This window comes from Oxyura jamaicensis, chromosome 3 (genome assembly GCF_011077185.1).
Source record: "Oxyura jamaicensis isolate SHBP4307 breed ruddy duck chromosome 3, BPBGC_Ojam_1.0, whole genome shotgun sequence".
NCBI lineage: Eukaryota > Metazoa > Chordata > Aves > Anseriformes > Anatidae > Oxyura > Oxyura jamaicensis.
Genome location: NC_048895.1, coordinates 93,886,374 through 93,908,831, shown reverse-complemented (window position 1 = coordinate 93,908,831; position 22,458 = coordinate 93,886,374). Strand labels below are relative to the sequence as shown.

General features: G+C 45.1%; 1 protein-coding gene across 1 annotated transcript in view; it reads left to right on the top strand.

Annotated features, from left to right (window-relative positions):
* Positions 1–1,727: 1,727 nt before the first annotated feature.
* LRRC1 (leucine rich repeat containing 1) overlaps positions 1,728–22,458 on the top strand; it is a 73,121-nt gene continuing 52,390 nt past the window's right edge. The window contains exons 1-2 of the mRNA XM_035322192.1: positions 1,728–2,190; positions 18,953–19,070. Of these exons, the coding sequence (XP_035178083.1) occupies positions 2,032–2,190; positions 18,953–19,070 (277 nt within the window). The 5' untranslated portion in view covers positions 1,728–2,031. The remainder of the gene's footprint in view (positions 2,191–18,952; positions 19,071–22,458) is intronic.

The following is a 22,458-nucleotide window of genomic DNA, read 5'->3' as shown; positions in this document are numbered from 1 at the left end:
CTGGATCCCTGGTTTTGCCAGGCCCTGCACTGGTGCTCAATGTGTTTGTTTGATTTTCTCCTGTCTTCTATGCCCTGTGGTTATCTAATCTCATGGCCAGGGGTTGGACAGCCTGAGAATGCTTGTGCACACCCACCCTATTTATAAGCACACGTGGACACATTCATAAACACTCCCTTCATGGGTGCTGCAGAAGCTGAGCAAGTCTTTGGCTTAAATACTGCAGAGATGCTTGCCCACAGTATGGGGGCACATAGTGAGAAAACGGATCTCGAAGCTCTGCTCAGGATACCGTCAGGTGAAGGTCCCTCCTTTCTTTCACGTGAAGATGAAGATCAGTCTTCGTCTTTGTGTGTGTGTGTGCTATAAACATTTCATGCACTTACACTGGATTAAAATTATGTTGGAAACCCAGTTGTGGGTCTCGGAGGTGAAATGCTGACCCTTTCTCTCAAACACACATTTTTTATCATGTTAAAGTCAGAAATCAGTGTAGCTGATCATTACCTGTGGATTTCCAAAAAACTCTACAGTTTAGTCGTTATCAGGTCAGCAATATTTACAGCTTTTTGCTAGCAGGCTAGCAGATTTCTTTACATACTTTATTTAGAAACATTGGGATTTTCCTTTTTTTTTTTTTTAATTATTGAATGTATTGGTTGAAGAAAGAAACTCTTGCTTCTGACAGATCCCTAAGGTACATATGTGCGAAATGTGTTATTATATAATAATGCATATCAGTGGTAACTTTTTAAAAGTTTCTTAGCAATCTGTATAACAGTACAAAGTCCTAAAATGTCCTTTTAACAACTAAAAGTGGGCAGACCCCTGCGATTCCCACATAAATTACACACATTTATCTCGCTAGATTTATCAGTTAAGAAGAAAATTGCCCTTTTATGACTAGGTATTCTCAGCAGCACGCAGGGGCAGAGGCTGCTGTGATGAACTTCCCCCTTTGCCCCGTTCCTGTATCTGCACGCAGTTATAATTAAGCAAGAAAATAGTAGTATTTCAAGAGAAACTGTGATGTCAAATGCCTGTTTCTGAGCGTGTTTTATGTCCCTGTGTGACTCCCCAGACCAGCGTTGGGCAGCCTCCTGGCAGGAATGCTCTGGACAGGGGCTGAGGGTTTGGGATGGGGATTTTGGAATCACAGAGTCATTAAGGTTAGAGGACACCTCCAAGATCATCTGGTCCAACCATCCCCTACCACTACTGTCACCCACTAACCCATGTCCCTAAGCACCAGGTCCAACCTTTCCTTGAACACCCCCAGGAACGGTGACTCCACCACCTCCCTGGGCAACCCGTCCCAATGCCTGACTGCTCTTTCTGAGAAGGAATGTCTCCTAATTTCCAACCTGAACCTCTCCTGGCAGAACTTGAGGCCATTCCCTCTAGTCCTATCGCTGGTTACCTGTGAGGAGACCCCAGCTCCCCACAGCTTCCTTTCAGGTAGTTGTAGAGGTTTCAGGAAGCCTTGAGCATATATAGCATATAAATACTTTTTAATGGCACAGTCTGTAACAGCAGCAGCGTCCCGTACCTGTAGTTACCCTGCTTGGTGTCCAAGCAGCAGGGAAAAGCCAAACGCGCCCGCGACCCCCGGCCCGGGGCGGGCAGGGCAGGGCAGGGCAGGGCCGGCTGGGGACCCCCCGGCAGCACGCCGCGGCCCCGGGGCGGGCCCCGCTGATGTCAGGCGGGACGGGGGAGGGAGGAAAGAGGGAGGGAAGGGAGAGCAGGAGGGAGGGAAGGCAGGGAAGGAGGGGGAGAGGCCGCCGTGTTCCGGGTCAGGCGCGGGAATGCGCGGCGGCCGCCAGCAGCGCTGCGCCCGGCGCCCCGCGATGCCCCTGCGGGGACGGCAGCGGCCCGGCGCCGAGCACTAGGGGCAGCCGCTCCCGGCTCCGGCTCCGGCTCCTTCGCCGTCCTTCTCCCACCCTCCGGCGGCCGCCTCGCTCGCCCGGGGGCCGCTCCTCGCCGCTGGATGCGGCTTGCCCGCCGCTTCCCCCCCGGCGGGGCGTCGCGGCGATGTTTCACTGCATCCCCCTGTGGCGCTGCAACCGCCATGTGGAGTCCATCGACAAGCGGCACTGCTCGCTGGCCGCCGTGCCCGAGGAGATCTACCGCTACAGCCGCAGCCTGGAGGAGCTGCTGCTGGACGCCAACCAGCTCCGGGAGCTGCCCAAGGTGAGCGGGGAGCAGCGTGAGGGGGGCGAAAAGACACCCCCCCGGAGCCCCCCAGTTATAGGGGGTGCAGGTGGGGACCGCAGGCAGGTGCCCGGTGGCAGCGGGGCGCGGGAGGGGGCAGCGCGGCCATTTCACGCCGGCCTGCCCCAGCCCGAGCGGATCCTCTTACCCCGACCCCATAAAGGAGGGGAATTGAGCCAGCGTAGCCCTCATCCGCCCTAAACCCTTTAAAACACCCCCCTCTGGCAGATAACGACGTGCACGTCCCTCTACGCTACTCCCAGAAACTACCTTGCACTTCTTCCTTTCATCGCCACAATCCCCCTTGACTTGTCAGTGCCTCGCTTCCTCCAAAAAAACAGCAGACAGATTCCTGTTTATATAGCTTTTTGGTAATAAAAAGTGATGCTTCGCTCAGCCCAGCTTCACGGCGTTCGGGACGTGCAGGCTGGCACCTGGTGGCTTTGCTGGAGAAACTTTATCGCAGGATAACTCTTAACGAGATAGACTCTTCAACTCGACAGCTACACAGCGCGATCCACGCTTGGCTTGGTAAACCCAGGCGTTTTTCAGAGCTTCCTCTTTAAACTTCAGGCTCCTCGCAAGCTACCGTGAGCTGTGGTTGGTAACACGAGAGGGGAAGTGTTATCGAGAAGCTGTACCTAGGAGTGTGAAACTTACTGCCTTGGAAGCTGAGCAACTGAACTTGGTAGCCAGAAACACGTTGAAAAGCACCTTTGTTTCTACCTGAACCAAAGTTGGTCTGTTCACGCTAAAACTTAGACAGCATTACTTTTTTTTTTTTTTTTTTTTTAAACTCATTACTCTTACGTAAACTTCTTCTCACGTAATGGGAGTACGTATGAGGAAGAAGTCCTCGTACAGACAGCAGTAAAGATGTTTAGTTGAAATGACTTATTATATATTTGGCTTTTTCTTCTGAAAAACCCAGAAACAGGTTTGTGCCTTGTTGTGACTGAGCTCTTTATCCTTCTGAAGTAGAGCAAAACTGGTTTACATAGCCTCAGTGTGGGTGCTATTTTTACTTCCAGCAATTTCTGCTGGCTTTGTGCACAGGCTAGGCGCATGAGCCTTTTTTTGTGTGTGTGTGTGTGTGCACTGGATTTTTTTCATAGTGCTGGCTTTCAAGCTTGTACCCTTTTTATTATAGGAGTATTGAACGCGTGTGGTTTGAATCCCACTGCGAACTATGGCTCTCCCTTTAAAAAAAAACACAAACAAGCCCCCCCAACTGGTGGCTGTGTACAAATGTAAATGATGAATGCAGATATGTCTGTTGTTCGTAGTATTACATACAATTTATTTCTGAAAATAGACTGCAGCTATTCATTGTTTCTTTTCTTCCTTGAACTGTAACTTAGGAAATGGCCCTTTTCGTCCCACGATGACTAAAGAAGACCACTTCTTCCCATTACTTAGATATGCGTGCATATTGAGTCCCGTACATGTGAAAAACAAACAAACAAACATACAAACTGGAGGGGGGACCAGAGTCCTTGGCATTGTAGTAGAATCAAGGAAATAAAGTTGATTTTTTTTTTCTTATGTGCGTGGATCAGATTACAGTAGTGCCTAAATATGCTGTAGGAATATGTTTTTGGGCTTTTGGCTGTTGTAGGAGGAATCCAGTGAAATACAACTGCGGAAGCATACTTGTATTATCTGTCCAAAATACATTTTGCCTTCTCTGCAACATAGGAAGGCATTTTTATTAGGGCTTTCTGCAGTGACCTATGAACTTTCCTCGTCAGTTCCTTATTAGTGGTTTCTGATAAGTGGAATATAGTGCCTTCACCTCAGATAAATGCTGACCCTGTAGGTGTTTCAGGTACAAAAAATGCAGCTGCAGTCCTGGATGTGCTACCAGTCTACTGAAGCTGGAAACAGATGGGAAGATCCTCGCTTGAAATTTCTGCTACCAAATACGTTTCAAAATTCTCCCATAGGAATCTGGCTTGGGAGAATAATGGAAGATTTCTCTTTGAAAGTTAGCTAGAGGATAAACTGTTGGTTCTCTGTATTAAAAGGTTAGTGTGATGAAAAGTGCAGAACTGGAAATATGTGCAAAAAGCAGGGACACATGATACCTCTTGCACAGAAAACACTAGGGAAATCATGAGGGTGTGTAATTAACAAACTGTTAGGTCAGCATAGATCTTAGTAGTCATGAGGCCCTTAATCTCCTGCGATGCATTATAATGGTTTTACCTTGCTTAAGTTTCCTATCTATGTGGGCAAAGGCAGCAACGCAAAATGAAGCCATGATTAGGCTCAGTTCCGTCCTTAGCACGTCTGGAGACTTGTTTAGCTCTCAGTGACTTGCTCGTTAGACAGATTCCCATACTTGACGAAGTCCTGAAATTCACAGTGATCTGTGCTGATTCCTGGTGAATCATCTGCAGACTGCTGATGCTGTCCGTGATGTATTCCGTAACACCAGTGAGGCATTCATGTTGCTGAGAAGTTCGTGATCCTCCTCAGGAGATTTCTGCTGTAAAGGCTCCCCGTGAAATAATGAGGAAGAATCACTCTGTAGGCTGTTTGACTCACGGTGGAAGTTACAATAGCGGAATGAATGAGCAAAACCGTAACTGCTGCCCTGCTCTTCATTCTGTGCTTTGGTAGTTTAGACTTCATCTGCCTAATGTGGGGAGGAGCGGTCTGAAATTGCTGTTACAGCAGGCAGGAGGTCTTGTGAATACTCCTGGAGCCAAGCAGGTATCGGTGAGATCTTTTCCTGGCTTGGCCATGCAGCAGCTCTGAGACACTGATGCTTATTTTATCTCTAGACATCTGCTTTCCTTCCACTTGCACATTTTTTTACCTTTTAAAGCTTTCCGAGCCAGATAAATATTAGCACGTGGCACATTGGAATAGATGGACTTTCTGCATTTGTTTTCCTTCCTGTGGTATGTTACACCAGTGAAGGAATACTCTCCAGCACACCCTAAAACCCCTGTTTTGAGGTACAGAAGTAGTCTGAGGCTTGTTTAATGTGCAATATTTGCTAATGTGCTTAGTACTATTCTTGTAGGGCAGTAGAGCATGGCACATGCTAAGATCCTATGCAAAACTCAAAAAAACACTAAACCAAAAATAAACTCAAAAAGCCCCAAAAGACAGAAAACAACTTTAAAAAGTGCTGTAGTGTCATGATTGGAAAAGACCAGCAGAGAAGCTCAAGAACACTGGTGCATTATGAGAGTCATCTCAGCTATTCCTAGGAGAGGAGAAACAGGAAATAGTCTTGAATTATTTTGAAAGAATTACTTTGTTGGGTTAATTTCTGTTGTGTTGGCTGGCCAAAACATATGGTAGAAGTCTTCGCTTGTTTGTAAGGGGACCAGAAGGGTTGATCTGGAAAACATTTGAAAAAAGAGATGTCCAAGAAGAGATGTCTCTGCTCCCCATTATTTCCTGTCCTTGTTTTCTCCTTTGTGTGCTAATGCATGCGTGGACCAAGACAAGAATGGGCAAACTTGGCTTCTCTGACCTGCTTTTCCCTACATATTTTTTTATATATAGCAGTCATCCTCTCAGGAATACAAATTAATCGTTTTTATTTGTATGGTAACTTAAAAAAGAAGCTTTTCGCTACTGCACAGCTATGTTTTTGGTTTCCCTTTTCAGTACTCCTGTTCTGCTCTGCCCCATTCCCCAGATTTCTTCTTCCTTCCACTCCCCAGTGACCTGATAGAGACCTTGCCTGTGCTTGTGCTGACAGCGACCTTTCTTCTCTCTTACCACCGGTGTCCCAGGCTTTTTGCCCTGCATGCACGTACCTTCCCTTCCTCCTCTGTCCTTCAGTGTCCCGGGATCTTGCTCACTTCCTCCGCTCTAAACAGCTCTTTCTGCCTTGTGCTTTTGTTCCTTGCTTCCTCTCTTTCACATCCCTTCTGTGCCTGATTCTGGACTGCCCTTATTTTTTTCCCTTTGCACTCTGCTCTCTCCCCTTCCTTTCTCCAGCCTCGCAGACTCCATCTCCCGCTCTTGCCCTTCCTGCAGGATGAGCCAGCCTGGTGGGATGTGCTGGAGGAGCAGGCTGTACTATTAAGCTGCTGGTGGTTTTCCACAATACTGAGGTCTCTATATCCCTTCTTGGCAGATGTGGATATTTTCCCACAGAACAGCAATTTCTAGCTGTCAGCATGCTTCTCACCACTTCTGCTTTACAAGACAAATTAAAGAGCTGCGCCCTTCAGTCTCAGAAGGAAGGGCTTTGTCTAAGGCCAGTTTTGAAGAGGGTGGCTCTCCTTTAAAAAAAATCCTCATCCGTGTTGGATGTGGGATATCCTGCCCAAGTGCCTTGCAGTGAATATTTGGTGGATCTGATTTGATCGGGAAAAAGCATGTGGTCACCAACGTGCACAGAGCAACATCAAGATGTAGTTTGTGCTTTTTTCTTCAGCCTGGATCATTTTTATTTTCCTTGAGTGAAAACTTGGAGGCTAAGCTGTATGTGTAGTGTGTTTCTATTCCTACATGTCAAGAACTACACTTCACTGAAGAACAGGCTTTCTGGCAAATTGCTTTGATAGAAGAAAATAACCCATTCTGCATGATGCATTTCAGTAGCTAATCTCATGAAAAGCATCAGGTAAAAATAGGATGCTTTCAATTCTATAGATCAGTCTGATGTCCATTAAATGTTGTCTCCTACTTCTGTACATTAGAATTTAAGGGCCAGGACATCCTGTCAGGTTAATTTCACTGTCTGTGGAATTTGCTTTATTGTTTTTGTTTTCTTCTTCCCTGTTTTGCAGAAAATCAAAATTTCTTATGAACCTTTTAATGCAGTATTACAGTGTAGCTTTCATCTTAAATCACTAGCATGTTTTGCGTTGCTGAGTAGTGGAAATAGCTTGACTCTTGTTTTGCTGCTGTTTTGTCTCGTGACTGCTGTGTTGTTTTCCTCAAAGGATAAAGACCACTTTCCTATGAGACTTTGTGCAGATGTTGTTTATGTGAAAACTCCAGTGGGAAAAAGAAAAAAAATGTTATGTATGCACTTAGTTTAGCTTAAGAGTCTGCTGAGCTCTTTCTTCTTTTGGAGATTATTTTTATGTAGTGTTTGTAGACATAATCTGATAGAACTCTGAATCATTGCACTTCTCTGAGCTTACCCGTAATTGTGTCTGTCGTTTGTGATTTTTTCTTCTCGGTGCTATATGCTAATGCTCCTCCGCAGAGTTCTTTGACTGATGTGAGACCACTTCCCCAGGAGACCTGGTTAGGCCCTGGCCACCTCCCGTGCCCCAGTTTCCGTGTGAGAGAAACCCAAGCTTAGCACTCAGCTCGGCAGCGGCTGTGCATCTCGTTGTTACGTGTGGTGTTGAAATCCAGGGTGCTGTTATTGTAACAAAATCTTGTGAAGGCTCCCTAAGGAAAAAGTCGCTCTGTTCTTCCCATACCACACCTTGTTTTTTTGAAAATACCCCTTCTAGTCTAAATTTCACTGTTCTACCGTAGTTTCTTCCATTATGCAACCATAGGCCTGGAGGATGCTTGGTTGACGGCCAGTAGTCAGCTCTGGAAGGAAATGATACACTAAGCCTCTCTTTAGGTTTGTGCTTACGGGTTGTAACTGTCCCTTCTTAAAGTGTAAACATCTAGGGCATTTTATTTACTTTTTTCAAATTTATAGATCTCATTGGGATTGTGGAGCTTCGGAGCGATAGTTCCCATGGCTGGAGTGCCAGGAAGGCAAGGAGGGGGAGCTGAACTTCACATGGCAGAGCAGAGCGGATATGTGAAGGATAAGTGATGGGCCAGCTGAGAGCAGCCGGGGATTAGCGGGCAGACCAACATGGGTAACATCATTGTGGCTGTCTGCTCTAGGCTGCCTGATCAGGAGGGAGTAGGTGAGACCTTCTTCAGATGAGTAAATGAAGAAACCTCACGTTTGCAGACCCAGGTCCTTGTGGCAGACCCGAACCAGCCTGACATCAGCTGGAAGGACAGTCGTAAGCAATCCAGGAAGTTTCTGGAATGCATTGGTGATAACTCCTAATGCAGGTGGTGGAGGAGTCAATGAACAGAGGTGCTGTGCTGGGCCCCTACATATAAACAAGAAAGGACAGTGAATGGATGTGAAGTTCAGGAGCACCATGACTGTAGTGGTCCTGAGATGGTGGAGTTCGGGATCCTGAGAGGAGGGAGCAGAGCAAAAGGCAGGATCTCAACCATGGGTTTCAGGAGAGCATACTTTGGTGTGCTCAGGAATCTGCTGGGAGGAATCTGCGGGAGACTGTTCAGGAGAGCTGGCTGACTTTCATTGATTGTCTCTAATCTCAAGAAAGACCATTCTGATAAGCAGGAAATCAAGCAAAGGTGACAGGAAGTGTACAAGGATAAAAGAGCTCCATGACACTCAGACACAAAAAAAGAAGTGTAGGACAGGTTGGAGCATGGACAGGTGACCCAGGAACACTGTATGGGGTTAAAAGCACTAAAGCCTGTTTGGAGTTGAATGTGGGAAGGGCTGATGAGAGCAAGAAGACAAGCAGGTACCTCAGCAGCAAAAGGAAAAAAAATGTGGTCCTGCATTTGAGTGGGGCAAATGACTTGACGACAGAAAACACCGAAAAAGCTGAGGTACTCAAAGCCTTCTTCGTCGTGGTCTGTACTGCTAAGACTGGCCTTCAGCAGTTCCAGGTTCCTGAGACAAGTGGGGAAAGTCTGGAACAAGGAAGACTTACTTTTAGGTAAGGATCAGGTTAGAGAACATTTAAACAACGTGGGCATACACAAGTCCATGGGACCTGATAGGAGACACCCACAAGTGCTGAGCGAGCCAGGCGATGTCACTGTAAGGACACTCTTGATTATATTTGAAAGGTTTTGGTGATCAGGAGAAGATCCACAGAACTGGAAGAAAGCAAATGTTCCCCAGATCTTCCTGTTGGAAGTAGGAGTGACTACAGGCTGATCAGCCTCACCTGTGAAGGTGCTGATGAAAATCCTCCTGGAAGCCAATTCCAGATACGCGAAGGACGAGAAAGCGGTTGGGAGTAGTTACTATGGGTTTATGAAGGAGACATTTTGCTTAACCAACCTGATAGCCTTTTACAGTGAGATGAGTGGATGAGGGTGAAGCAGTGGATGTTGTTTGTCCTGCCTTTAGCCAGGCCCTTCAGCCCTGTCTCCCATAACATTCTCATAGACGAGCTGATGAATTATGGGGCTGGGTAGGTGGACAGCGAGGTGGACCGAAAAAGGGCTGACTTGCCAGGCTCAAAGGGTGGCAATCAGTGGCACAAGGTCCAGGCCAGTCCCTAGTGGTATAACCAGACATTGATACTGAGGCCACTATTATTTAACATTGTAGTGAGTTTACGTGGCAAGGTTTTGGTAGCAGGGGGCCATAGGGGTGGCTTCTGTGAAAAGGATCTAGAAGCTGCCTCATGTTTGGTAAGGGCCCCACTGCTGACCAGAGCTGAGCCAATAAGTGATGTTGTTTGCGCCTCTGTGAGAGCAGATTTAACACAGGGAAAAAAAAACGCTGCACCACACTGCAGCTGGGAGAGTGAGAGGAGTGAGGAACAGCCTTGCAGGCGCCAAGGTCAGCGGAGAAGGAGGGGGAGAGGTGCTCCAGGCGCCGGAGCAGAAGTCCCCTGCGGCCTGTGGTGAGGACCATGGTGAAGCAGGCTGTCCCCCTGCAGCCCATGGAGTGCCACGGTGGAGCAGGGTTCCACGCTGCAGCCCGTGGAGACCACGGTGGAGCAGGTGGACCTGCACCGACGGAGACTGCGGCCTGTGGAAGACCCCTGCTGGAGCAGATTCTGGGCCGGACCTGCAGCCCGTGGAGAGGAGACCATGCAGGAGCAGGTGACCTGGCAGGAGCTGCTGCCCATGGGGGATCCAAGTTGGAGCAGTTTTCTCCCGAAGGATGGACCCCGTGGTATGGACCCATATCTGAAGCAGTTCTTGAAGAGCTGCTGCCTGTGGGAAGCCCACACTGGATCAGTTTGGAAAGGGCTGCATCCCATGGGAGGGACCCCACAGCACAGGGGACGAGAGTGACCGAGAAGGAGTGGTGGTGAAGAAGCGCTAGAGACTGACCATAACCCCCATTCTCCCGTTCCCCTGCACCGCTCAGGGGGAGGAGGTGGAAGAGGGTGGATGGGGGGGAAGATGCTTTTGGTTTCTTTCCTTTGTTTCTTGCTTCTCTAGCTCGTTAGTAATAGGCAATAAATCTTCCTGTCTCCCTATGCTGAGTTTGTTTTGCCTGTCACAATAATTACTGTGCGATCTCTTTGTCCTTATCTCAACCCTTGAGCCCCTTTCATCGTATTTTCTCCCCGTTCCTCTTTGAGGAGGGGGAGTGAGAGAGCGGTTGTGGTGGAGCTTGGCTGCCCACCCGAGTAAAACCACCACAAACATCTTTGTCAATAACCTGGGTGACGGGGCAGAGTGCTCCATCAGCCAGTTTGCAGTTGATACAAAACTGGGAGGAGTGACCGATACATCAGAGGGTTGTGCTGCCATTCAGAGGGACCTTGGCAGGCTGGAGGAACAGACAGAGAGGAACCTCGTGAAGCTCACTAAAGAGGAACAGGGAGTCTTGCACCTGGGCAGGAGTCACCCTGTGCTCCAGTACAGGCTGGGGGCCAACCAGCTGGGGAGCTGTTTGAAGAAAAAGGCCCTGTCTCTCCTGGTGGACAAGTTGACTCCCTCCTTGCAAAGATGGTGTTCAGCAGGTTACCCTTTCTGGCCAGCACTGGAGGAGACACACCTGGAGTTCTGTATCCAGTGCTGGGCTTCACAGAAGATGGACATGGGCATGACAGAATGTCCTGCGAAGGGCCACAGAGATAATTAAGGGCTTGGGGCACATGTCGTATGAGGAGAGGCTGAGAGGGCTGGGACTGTTCAGCCTTGAGAAGAAAAGGCTCAGGGGGGATCTTGTTGGTGTGTATAAATACCTGATGGGAGGGTGTAAAGAAGACAGGGCAAAACTCCTCTTGGTGGTGCCCAGTCACAGGACCAGAGTCGATAGGCACAAACTGAAACACAGGAAATTCTATCTCAAGTAAGAAGACACTTAGGTGAGAGTGGCCAAACACTGGTACAGGTTGCATGGGGAGATTGTGAGGTTTCCATCCTTGGAGCTGTTCATATTCTGAGTGGGCATGGTCCTGAGTGACCTGCTGCATCTGACCCTGCTTTGAAAAGTGGCTTTGGACTAGATGGTCTCCAGAGGTCCCTTCCAACCTCAACTATTCTGTAGAGAGCCTATCAAGGATTCTACCTGTCTTTAGTTAGCATGTGATGTTTTCCATGATGCAAATAGAATCGCCATGTTTTTCACTGTTTGTGCACCTTCTAAAGTTTGAGCTTTGCTTTTAACATTGGTAGTGAGTGCCATGGTGTTTCTCACATCTTGCTGCAAATCCTTGAAGAAATATCATCTCTATACAAGTTGAACAAGTGTGTGCTTCCAATTAATATCAGAGAATTATGTCAGTCTGAAACTGAAGTATGCTCTATGTGCACAATAAAGCTAATTTTACTGAAAGTTTAAGTGGTTTTAGTATGACAAATGCTACATAAAATACTTCATAAGAACACTTAAAACTTCTCAAGTTGAATGTCTTGAGAATACTTTTTGTATTAAAAAAACATTTGTGAACATAATTACTACTAGTGTGCATCGTATGGTTGATCATTAAAATAACATTTTGTAGAGAAAAATCATCGGATATTTATATTAACATTCCTATAAACACAGATTGCTGTGTTGAAGAATCCACATAAGTTTATTATCAGCTGTCTCTTTATTTTTTTCTGCTAGCATCCAGATTCTTCTGCTGTACTGTTAAAGACTTGAAAAAAGTACCGTACCTTTTGACATGAGATTTGAAAGACTGTGATCAGATGGGAACAGAGGAAGAACTTACTCTGGTGTCCCCCACAAAGTCTGACTTTGCTGTTAATGGCTATGAGGTTTATTTTGGCACATTTTTTGGCAAGTCTTATTTGAAATCTGCTTGGTCGAAAGTATTTCCTAACAGCATTTTTATTTGCTTATTTATTTATTAAATTTATTTCTCCCATTGTCAGCAGAAATCAGCTGTTATTAGGTGTGATTTTTGATCTCAGCTGGAAGAAAGTAATGAGGTGGTTATGTTTCAGTACTTCCAACTTTTTTGTCCTGTAAAGGGTGTTTTGTTATAGAAGATTGGTAGAGCCCCCTTCTCCGTGCAATGTATGAACAAGGATAAGACAAGGTTTGGGGGTAGAAATTATACAAATGTAGTTCTAAAATAAGTTTTATGATTAAACATAGTTATTTTTCTAATTATATCGTTGGGTCTAATAAAAGATGTTACCTCCTGCCAACAATCTTTCATACTAGAAAAATGCATGCTACAAATTCATTAGTGAGATTAAATGCTTTTTTTTTTTTTTCTTATCTTCAAAGGTCAAGTGCATTTAACTGCAATGAATCTGGGTTTTGTTGTAGCAGATGCTTTCTGGCCTCTCTGAAAGGCAGAGATACTTCCTCCTATCTTGGTACTCTAATGGCCATGGCACTGCATGCTTGTTAAGCTGTGTTGCCTCTGCTTAATCGACATACAGGAGAAAGTAAATCCTTACCAACTAGAAAACAGTACGAGGCAACCAGTTCATTTCTCGGTAGAGCAGCATTTGGTTTCTGTTCTGTACAGTAAGTAGTCCCTTGTTCATTTTTAAAAGTGAGTGGTAATGACCTAGGCTAGGTCCTGGAACCAACCCGTCATTGACGCTGTTTCAGAAAGTGGCAGGCCCTTCGAAAATTGGGGCCAGAAGAGGGGCATGTAGGTGTTGAATGCCAGCTGCAGTGAGGCAGCTGTTGGCATCTATGCTCTCCCTCCTGTAGACCCTTCCTCACCGCATTCCTTCTGCCTGGCTGACCCTTCATGTCAGGCTTTGAAGCGTCACTGGAAGGGGAGATAGCAGTTGTAACATCTGGTTCTGTTTAGGATGGGCTGTGAGCTTTCATTAATCCTTTATTTTGTCATGAAAATTAATCATTGTATTAATGTTTCTTGGGGATTCCTGCTTGAACGCCTGCCCCTGTGCTTTCTGCCACTATTATTCATGATGGCAGACTTGGTGCTAGGATGCTGCAATACTGAAGTGCAGTTTCATTGTATTGTACAGCTGTGGCTTGAGCATATGAAACAGGCTTTCACCATGCTGAAAACCTGTAGCAGTTCTGTTTCTGCCATGAAACACAGGAGGACAGAATGAGAGACCTCAGGTGTGTGGAGCAGATGTACTTTTCCTGTCTTTGCGCTGGCTGCTGAAGGGAGCTTAATTGCTCGAGAGAAAATCCAGCAGCTGCTTCCAGAAACGCTTGGAGATAGAGGCATCAACTGCATGGTGACTCTGTTCTGCACTGCTGATTAGTCCCTGCCCTCAGAAATCGTTTCAGTAGCTTGCTTGGTACTTAGTTTGAAAATCAGCTTGTGTTTGTCCCAGAGGAGCAAGAGGGATCAGAGTTCGTGAAACCGCTTAGGAGCTGTCCCTGCTCACAGGTGAAAGCAGCCGAGGTGACTGGAGGGATCCTGGTCAGATGTTTATAGCAAGCTTTGGTAAAGTCCACACGAGGCTTCACCGGAGCCTGCCAGGAGCTCATTACACCTCATAATTCCAGAAGAGGATCCTACTTCCTAGGCATTTTGTTGTGCACCTCGTTTGACTGTGCTTCTCAAACACATTGGTACTGGGGGGGCTACAGGAGTGGGTTTTGTGGGAAGAGACCAGGAGCTGCCCCACGTTACTGGCAGCAGTCCCTGGGATGGATTTAAGGTGAGGATGTAGAGGGTTAGTTAGTTAATTAGGATGTAGTGCTAGTTAAGGTATGGCATTGATGTGTCCTGTTCTCTTGGGACCTGTAGTGCTGAATCACCTCTACGCATCGTCTTTCAAAGGATCGACCGCAGACGACTTCTTTCCCCATCCCTTCCTAAACGGTAGTGGAAAAGGAATGAGGAAGATGTTGCCCTTTCCTCCTCGTGCTTGCCCTTCTTGCAAGCATGAGGAATGTGTTTGTATGTGTGCCTGTGCAAGAACTTACTAAACGCGTCCTAGGAAGCAGAGTGCTAGCATTCGGTGCTGCTTCTGCCCCAGGAGATCTGAGCCTTTACCTCCTGGTGTCCTGACCACCCAGCTGCATGTTAGCCTAAAGAAAGGTTGCATTTCCCCTGCTCTCTTGCTGAAACCCTGCAATGGTGCAAACAAAAAAGGGGCTTCTAGGGACCAAAAGCAAGTAGTTTTGTAGGCTGGTGATTTGGGACCTCACTGGAGAGGTGGAGAGAGTTGCGGTGGCCATGTCCTGAAGTTACCTCATGGGTTTAATGCTGTATCTTGTTCGCTGTTTTGTTACTTTACCAGAAATGAGGTCTTTCTGAAGCAAGGGATGGAGGAAACTGATTTCATTTGAACTATCTGGGTATTGAAAGAATACAGTTAGCTCATCAACGGAGATGAAAAAATAAAGCCAAGGCTTTCCCCCTTAATTTTATTTACAGTGTAGGAGAAGAAAATGAAGCCTGAAGAAAGATTTGAAGCAGGAATGCAAATAGGCGTTAAACTGCCTTTAAATTACCTGTGCTACGTTTTATTCTAAAATGCAGATATGCCTTAACTGGGCCTTTACACGTTTGGAAAGTGGGTGGAGTAAATAGAGGTGGTGGTTAAGAAGTGGGACCAGGTCATGTACTGTGTCTTGGTAATTTACTTACTGTTTGAATATAATACTGTAGGTTCTTGAAGAGACCTTAAAAACCAAGGCAGCATGTTTATTTTGAAAGTCCTTGTTGGTGTCAAAGGAAACCATCACATAAGAGCAAGTACTTAGAAATTTTTAAGCTTTTCAACAACAGCTCAGCTGCACGCGCCAGAAAAGAAAAAAATAATCTGTCTAGCCTGTGTAAATACAACCCTGGAAATAGAGTTAATTTGCAGTGTTGTTCCTCCTCCTCCTCTCTCTCTTGTTTCCATTTCTGCTGAAAATTAGGCTGTAGATTATGTTAAAGTCTCTAGTTTTTGTTCTCTTTGCTGCTAGTAAACATTTGGCCTTTAAATAGAAACATTTTGCTTAAGACAGCAAGCATTTATTTGTGTCACCTGTGCCAAATGGTTTGGAGTTCTGCTTTGCTGTGTCTCCAGCACTGCTGTAGCTGCAGGAAAGTCTGTGTGCCCTCCTTTGTTTTTAATTTCATTTTCCAGTTTTTTCATCTATTTCCATTGTATTTATTTATTAGTTTTTGCCAGGAAAGGTGCCGAAGCATTCAGGCAGCATTGTTAGGCATTCACGTTTTTGTTCCAGGAGTGGATCACTCAAAGGAAGCCAACAACTTGTGTTGTTTTGGCCACTTTCCCAGGAGAAAATCTTGAGTTTTATCAATCCAACTGGCCTGGCTTAATTCTGTTAACTTTGGTTTCTAGGATGGAGAGTGCCAATGGTAATGGTGTTTGTAAAAGACCAAAAAAAAGTGAAAGTGGGATCACACTTTTTTTTTTTTTTTTTTTTTAATTAGTCGCTTGCTCATCTCATCTCCTTTTTTTTTTTTTTTTTTTTTTTTTTTTCCTTCCGTTGGCTGATATTTACCCGGTTTTGTCAGAATGAAGTTGTTGGGATTTTTGTTTTGTTTTAATATATGTCTGGGCAGAGACCTGATTAGTTTTCCAGTGGGAGAAGGGCTCTATTCAAGACGTGTGTTCTTAGAAAATCCCCCTAAGAGAAACCTCTATGCATTCTTTGATAGCAAGAAAAGCTTCAATTTAAGTCTGGAAATTGCCTCTAAATAGAAAGTTGTAGGCTTCTTTAGTGCTGATGCTCGTGGAATTATTTGTCTCATGGAGGCCCTGCTAATTAGGCTGGCTGAACCGAGCGGCATTAAGAGAGTTGCCAAGCTACCCGTAGAGACGTCGGGGCTGCAACCAAACCCTGCTATTACAGCGTGCGGGGTGGATGCTCTCCTGTGACCCGGGTCCAGCTAACCAGCAGCTGTAAGGCACTTTGCTTCTTGTTGCAGCTTTTCAAGCGGGGGCTGAGCTCTGGCCAGTGCATCACAGGAGGAGCACGTCTCTGCTTGGCGTATGCTGGAGCCGTAACAAATTTGATCTGTATGTTTCCACTCGCTGATCTCTCTTCAGCATGCTCTCAGTTCTGTTTCTTCCCTGTGCACTTTCTGACAGGTAAAACAAATACAGCAAAAAGAGTTACGGCTTGGTTTGCCGGGAGCACTCGAGAGCATTAACACCGTGCCTTGGTAAAGGATGAACCGTTGCTGAGGTGGGATGTACTAACCATCCAGGAGTGATTAAGTTCTGTAGTTTAAAGGAAAAAAACAAAGCAAGAAGTTCAAAGAAATGCCATTCACCTAACTGCAGTTTATGATTTTATCTAGCATATGGTGTCATTCATTAAAAATTGCTATGCAAACTAGAAATAGAGCTCCCAGTTCACATTTCTTTGAAGTAGTCTGTTACAGAAACAAGAATGCCTTTAAACATTACATTGTTTGTTGCATGTGTGTGCTTTGCACATCTAGTCAACATATGCAACCCTGATGCACAGAGAGGTGAGGGCCCTAAACCTGCCAAGGGATGCCCACCTCCTAATAGCTTTTTGATGACCGCTTTGTCTTCTAATCGTGTTCCTTCCATCTTTTAATTACAATCCTTCTGTTTTTTCTCACTTGCAATTGTGAAGGATCTCTGGCAAGGACAACTGATGCTTATGAGAAGACTGGTATCAGCACAGCAGTGCTTGTAACTGGTGTGCAGTTCAGCAGCTGCAAAGTGCCTGGGAAAATCTCTGCAGTGAGACACCTTGTCGGTGCTTTTTGCCGAGTATTTATTTTGGCCAGTGCTGGGACAGATTAGGATCTCCTCTATGGGATGTTCTCCTATATTTTAACAAAAGTATCTTTGAGTGCTTTTCTCAGCTGTTGATGGATTCTTGCTTTTGTCGTATTAACAAGTATTTAGCAAAAAGGGTGCAGCTGGTTTAGAAGATAATATGTTCACAATAGGAAAATGCAGTTAGGGATCTGGTGAAGACAAAGAAGGATTTAAAAAAAGAAACAGATTTGTGTCTATTTTAATTGTAACACATATTTTTATAGAGCTTAAAATTGCTTACAATTCTATGTTTCATCTTCCTCTTAAAATTTTAACTCCGATTATCAGAGCCTTTAATGCTTTCGGGGGAGGAGTGCCATTCTCAAAATGCCTTTTAATTATCCTGCTCATATCTAGTGCACCTTCTGCTTGCTGAGTGTTTAGAAACTTTTCAGAGCTCTGTCATTTTAAATCCCTGCAAGGAAGCCATGGGTTTGGAGGAAAACATTAATTTCAATCGTATTCTGTTGTTCTGTGACAAGGAACAAAAATGTGTGTTGGAAGACTGGTGCCGGGGTTGCAAAGTCTTACACTTAAAACCTGATTTATGATTTTGGGCATAAGACACTCAAACTAAGATTGAAAACCTGTACCATAATAACAGATTCAGAAGGCTGTCTTTTACCTGGTATCCCAGCAAGGTGCTTGTCTTACTGCCCCTTTTCATGGCGATCTAAGGTAGAATTGACTGATAGTTAGCTAACTCAGTACAGCACCTTTTAAAAAAAACAAACAAAAAAACAGGTGCTAATTTATAGGAATGGATTGCAGATAATCACATGTAAGCTCACGTCCAAAACCTGCTAGCACCTTCCTGTTGCCCCAAAAATTTCCAAAGGGGAAGAGAGCACAAGGGTGCAGGCATGCACGTGTGCTGCTGGTGGATAGGATGGACAGGCTCTGAGTGCTGTGTAAAAATGCCTGTGCAGCCCAGAGGCCCCAAACCCTCAAAATATGAGGAGTCCAGCCAGTCATGGTCAAGACTATGTGTATGTAACAGCACTGGGTGCTGCCCACAACCCCACTGCTTGCAGTCACGCTCAGCCATACGCCTAGCTGGAAGAGAGGAAGGCTGTGGTGAGACTGGGGCCCTCAGCCTGTCCTAGGGACACCTATGTCTTAGTAGCTTTTTAAAGCCCATTTTGCTTTTCAACCACCAGCTGCTCCTAGCACCTGATCTGTGCCCCGTAAGGTTGACCTGACGAGCAGTGCCTGCTCCTGGGTGGCTGCCTGGCAGTTAAGATGCCACTTGCATGCTTTGGCTCCTCTTCATGCTGGAGAGACTTGAAATCATGTGCATCACACACAACTTTCATTTGTCCTTCTGAAACTGGGCCGCTCTACAGACAGGAACATGGGATTTATGAGGCTGGAAGGAAAGTATTCCTGGGGGAGGCCAGCTCTGTAACCTAGTTGGTTATTGTGCTCACCTGCTGAGAAGACCTCGGCAGCCCCTCTGTGTGGGTTTTCTGGATCATCCTTTAGAAGTGTCTGTGTGCATTAACTTCCCAGTGACCCCAGTGTGTAATTAGGATGCTTTCAATTACCCTGATGGGTAACTTCACCCCGTTAATGATTTTGAAGCAGGCACTCTGGATTTCACTAGTGTCTGCTGTGATCTCTAATAGCTGGCTTCACAGATACAGTGCTTGCATGTAGAAAATAAAACAAAATGTTCCTTCTGATGCGGTTCTGAAAGAGGTCTGCATAACTGATTTTGAGCAATAACTTCAGCTCAAATTCAGTAAACAGCTTCCAGTTGAACTTACACATTGTGCTGTTGTTTACCAGGTTTATGTGCGAGTTTTATGAATATCTTCTGACATGGTATTTTTTCTTTCAGCCTTTCTTCCAACTTGTGAAGTTACGGAAACTTGGACTTAGTGATAATGAAATCCAGCGACTTCCTCCAGAAATAGCAAATTTCATGCAGCTGGTGGAACTTGATTTATCTCGAAATGGTAAGTTACAAAGTTAATTTGTTTGATTTTATACTGTCACATGATGTGATCTACAAAGCTGGATTAGTAGGGTTTTTCTGTCTCAAGCTGCTATCTGCATCCTGCAGAATGCTCTTCTGTGTAATGCATCGATTTGCCTGTAGTTCAAGATGGGAAGGATGGAATGAGCAGAGGAGAAGCAGTGGCAGAAATAAAGTGAAAAATAATGCTTAACTGTAGTTCTGCCTTTCTGAGAGTTTGCCTTATTTTCCAGTTTAAAGAATGCTTTAAATCTGATTTTTATGTGTATCTGTCACTATGTTGATTTCTTTTCCTGAGCTCTCCAAAGTGCCTAGAATTTAAGAAAAAGAATAAAGCTCTTGTCTGCCCAAAAAAGGGTGCCTCTGGGTTAGAAGTTGAGTTCTATATTTCTGCTGTCCTCTTTACCTGTGATTAGCAAGAAGCAGAGTGCTTGTATTTGTAGTTTTGCTTTTGGAAGAAAAATCAATCTTACCACTTGCAGAGAGAAATTCAGAAAAGGATGCCAGGAGGAACTGTATTTTAAAATATGTTGTGGAAAACCATGCGGATTTACCACTCTATTGCAAAGTTTGCTGCTAATATTGTCCTAAGCCATGATGGAATGAAATCAGTTTGTGTTTTGCCCCTTCTCCCCCCCCCCCCTTTTTTTTTTTTGGTGGCCTGGTGAACTTAGAAGTTCTGAAAGAAGTTGGGGCCTGGTGGGTCACCTTTAGGCAGCCTTATGACCCAGTGGTCTAGAAAAAGCGAATCAGTGTTACCGAATTAGAGCAGCTGTCAGCTATTTCTGCCTCCTTACATTCAGTGGATGTGCACAGAATGCTCTCTGAGGTGTGACGGATGGGGTGGGAGAGACCAAGGCTGTACAGCCTAGTAAATAAGTGGGGATGTAACTGAATATTAGGAGAAGGAATAGTGCATCAGGGAGCCTTTTCTTGTGACAGTTCAACATCACGTTGACTCTGTGCTGCCAAAGAATATTCAGTGGTCACCTCACCTTCCTGTAACTATTGGAATTTTGCATCTTTCCTTTGTATTTGTTTGGTGCTTCTAATGCAATCTGGTAATCTGATGAAGCATAATGAGACTCTAGGCAGTGTCTAAAAAAAATCTGTGAACCATATAATGTTATGCATATTTGCAAACCTCATAAAAGAAGAAAACTGGAAAGAAATCACCTAAGAAACAGAAGAGACACATTAGTTACAATATTTTAGAAATACATGAGAATTAACTGACACAGTATTTTGGCTACTGAGTTTGGCTGAGATGGGTGCTGTCTGTGACAGATCTTACAAAAAAGGAAATACTGCGTTGGCTTAGTAACTCTTTTTGCAAATGAATAACTAGCTGCAAAAGAGCTGATGGATCAGAGCCATGTGAACTATTGTCAGCCTGACTTGAAAGTTGGCTTCAGAGCTGAACTGTAACAAGAACAGATGGTGTGAACATTTATGGCTGGGTAGATGCATGTGTCATTAGAAGTTACTGCACCAGGAAGTGTTTTCTAAAGCGATGTGTTGGAATAATGCAGGTTGCAGGAAGCAATTTCTTTGCGATGTCCAAAGTCCAACGTTAATCATGCATTTTATTGCATTGCTTATTCTTCTCTGTGGTTCAGTGCAGAAGGTGACTGATACTGCTGTCCTCTGCTTAATCACGCTGCAGATACTACACGACTCAAACTGAAAGCAAAACACCCTGCGAGGTGATACAGGGGTCCGCTGCAGAAGAAGGCTGATGTTACTTTCCACTGTTTAGTCTTTTTTTGGTTGTCTCACAGCTCCTTTGGCTCTCCAAATTAAAAGGCAAAACACACACCATATGTGATGCTGCAGGGGGAATTTCTCACATGAGATTTTGGCTATTATAATATTTTTGTTTCTTAGCTTTGTATTTAGAACCCAACTTCCAATATGTTAGATTCGCAACCTGCCAACGATTTCTCCTGTTCCCTGGTTTGCACTTCATCAGTTTCTGCTTTTCTAATTAAAAAACTGTTTAGGAGAAAAAATGAGAACTCTTTGTATTCCTTTCAGGCACGGAAAAACAGCCCAGCTTTTCAAAATTCAGTATGCGGCATGAATAGGAAAGCGTGATGGTGACATCTGAACTTGGGAAATAAGAGATCATTGTTCTGTGTTTTTTGTTGTTTTAGCTGTCTGGTTCGCTGTACTAATTGCTTTCAGTTCTGGCCATTCTGTTTCCTCAAGAGCTTAAAAATGCAAATATAAATTCATTTAGTGATCTGTGTGAGGAGTAGCCCTCTATATTTTAACCTCTCTTCAAAGGAGGAGGACGAAAGGCTTTTGAATAAACAAAGTGCTTCCATTTCCCTCTTAGTAAAATGGTAACATGCCCTCCTTTCTCATTGCCTTCTAATCCTTTGGTCTGCGTGTGATCTCTGAAGCTGCGTGAGCTGGTGCGTGCGTCAGATGGCTGAATGTTGGGATGCTTCCAGCCATGGCCAGCTGTGTTTTGTGCAGTTTTGAGGTGCTGTGTCTGGAGGTGGGTCGATCCCCTCCGGCAGGATCCCTTCTGAGCCTTTGGGGCCAGCTCTGGATGCCTGTGCAGTGCAGAGTTACGTTCTCTAAGTGTAGCTCCAGATCATGGGCCCTCAGAAAAAGTGTACAGGGAAACTCCTTGAGTTTGTCTTTCTTAAATTCCCAAGTGTTTTAAAATGCCTGAGACATGTTCATGTGTGGTAAGAACGTGCTACAGCTAATCTTTCAAGTAGTTTTTGGGTAATAAGTGAATATAGGACTACAAAAATCCTTCAAAATGAAACTTCAAAATCTTCAGCAGGTGTAAACTTGACGTTCTGTTGTTGTGGGGTGGTGTACATGAGGGAGGTCTGGTGACAATAAAGTGAGATAGCAGAGAGTGCAGAGGGAGGAGCATTTGGAGAAGGCCAGGAGCCATGTGATCTTAAACTTTTCCTTGATTATTTACATGTTGATGCTATTTCATGCTCGTCTGTGAGGATGTGTTCATGTAGGTTTCATAGGAAGCATCCCCACCATGTTTTTTTAGTCTGGATGAGGCTGGTATTTGAGCAAAGGCTGAATGGGTGAATCAAAGATGGGAATATCAGAGGGCAGAGGAAGGCTGTGCTGAATGAGCAGTATAGCGAGGGTGAACGCTTTGAAGGTTATTTGGCATGCACTTTATCTCTTATGTTCAAAAAGCTGATGTACCAGGTCTGAAGCTGAGGAAAGCAGACTTATGGGACTTTGACAGTGGATGCTGGAGCTTTTGGGTTGCTGGCAAAGTGTGTCTGAGACTAGGAGTATTCCCTGTAGCATCTTCTGAGGCATGGGACTCTGCTGCTCAACAGCTGTGTGTCTGAGATGTCTGCTGGTTCCCTCAG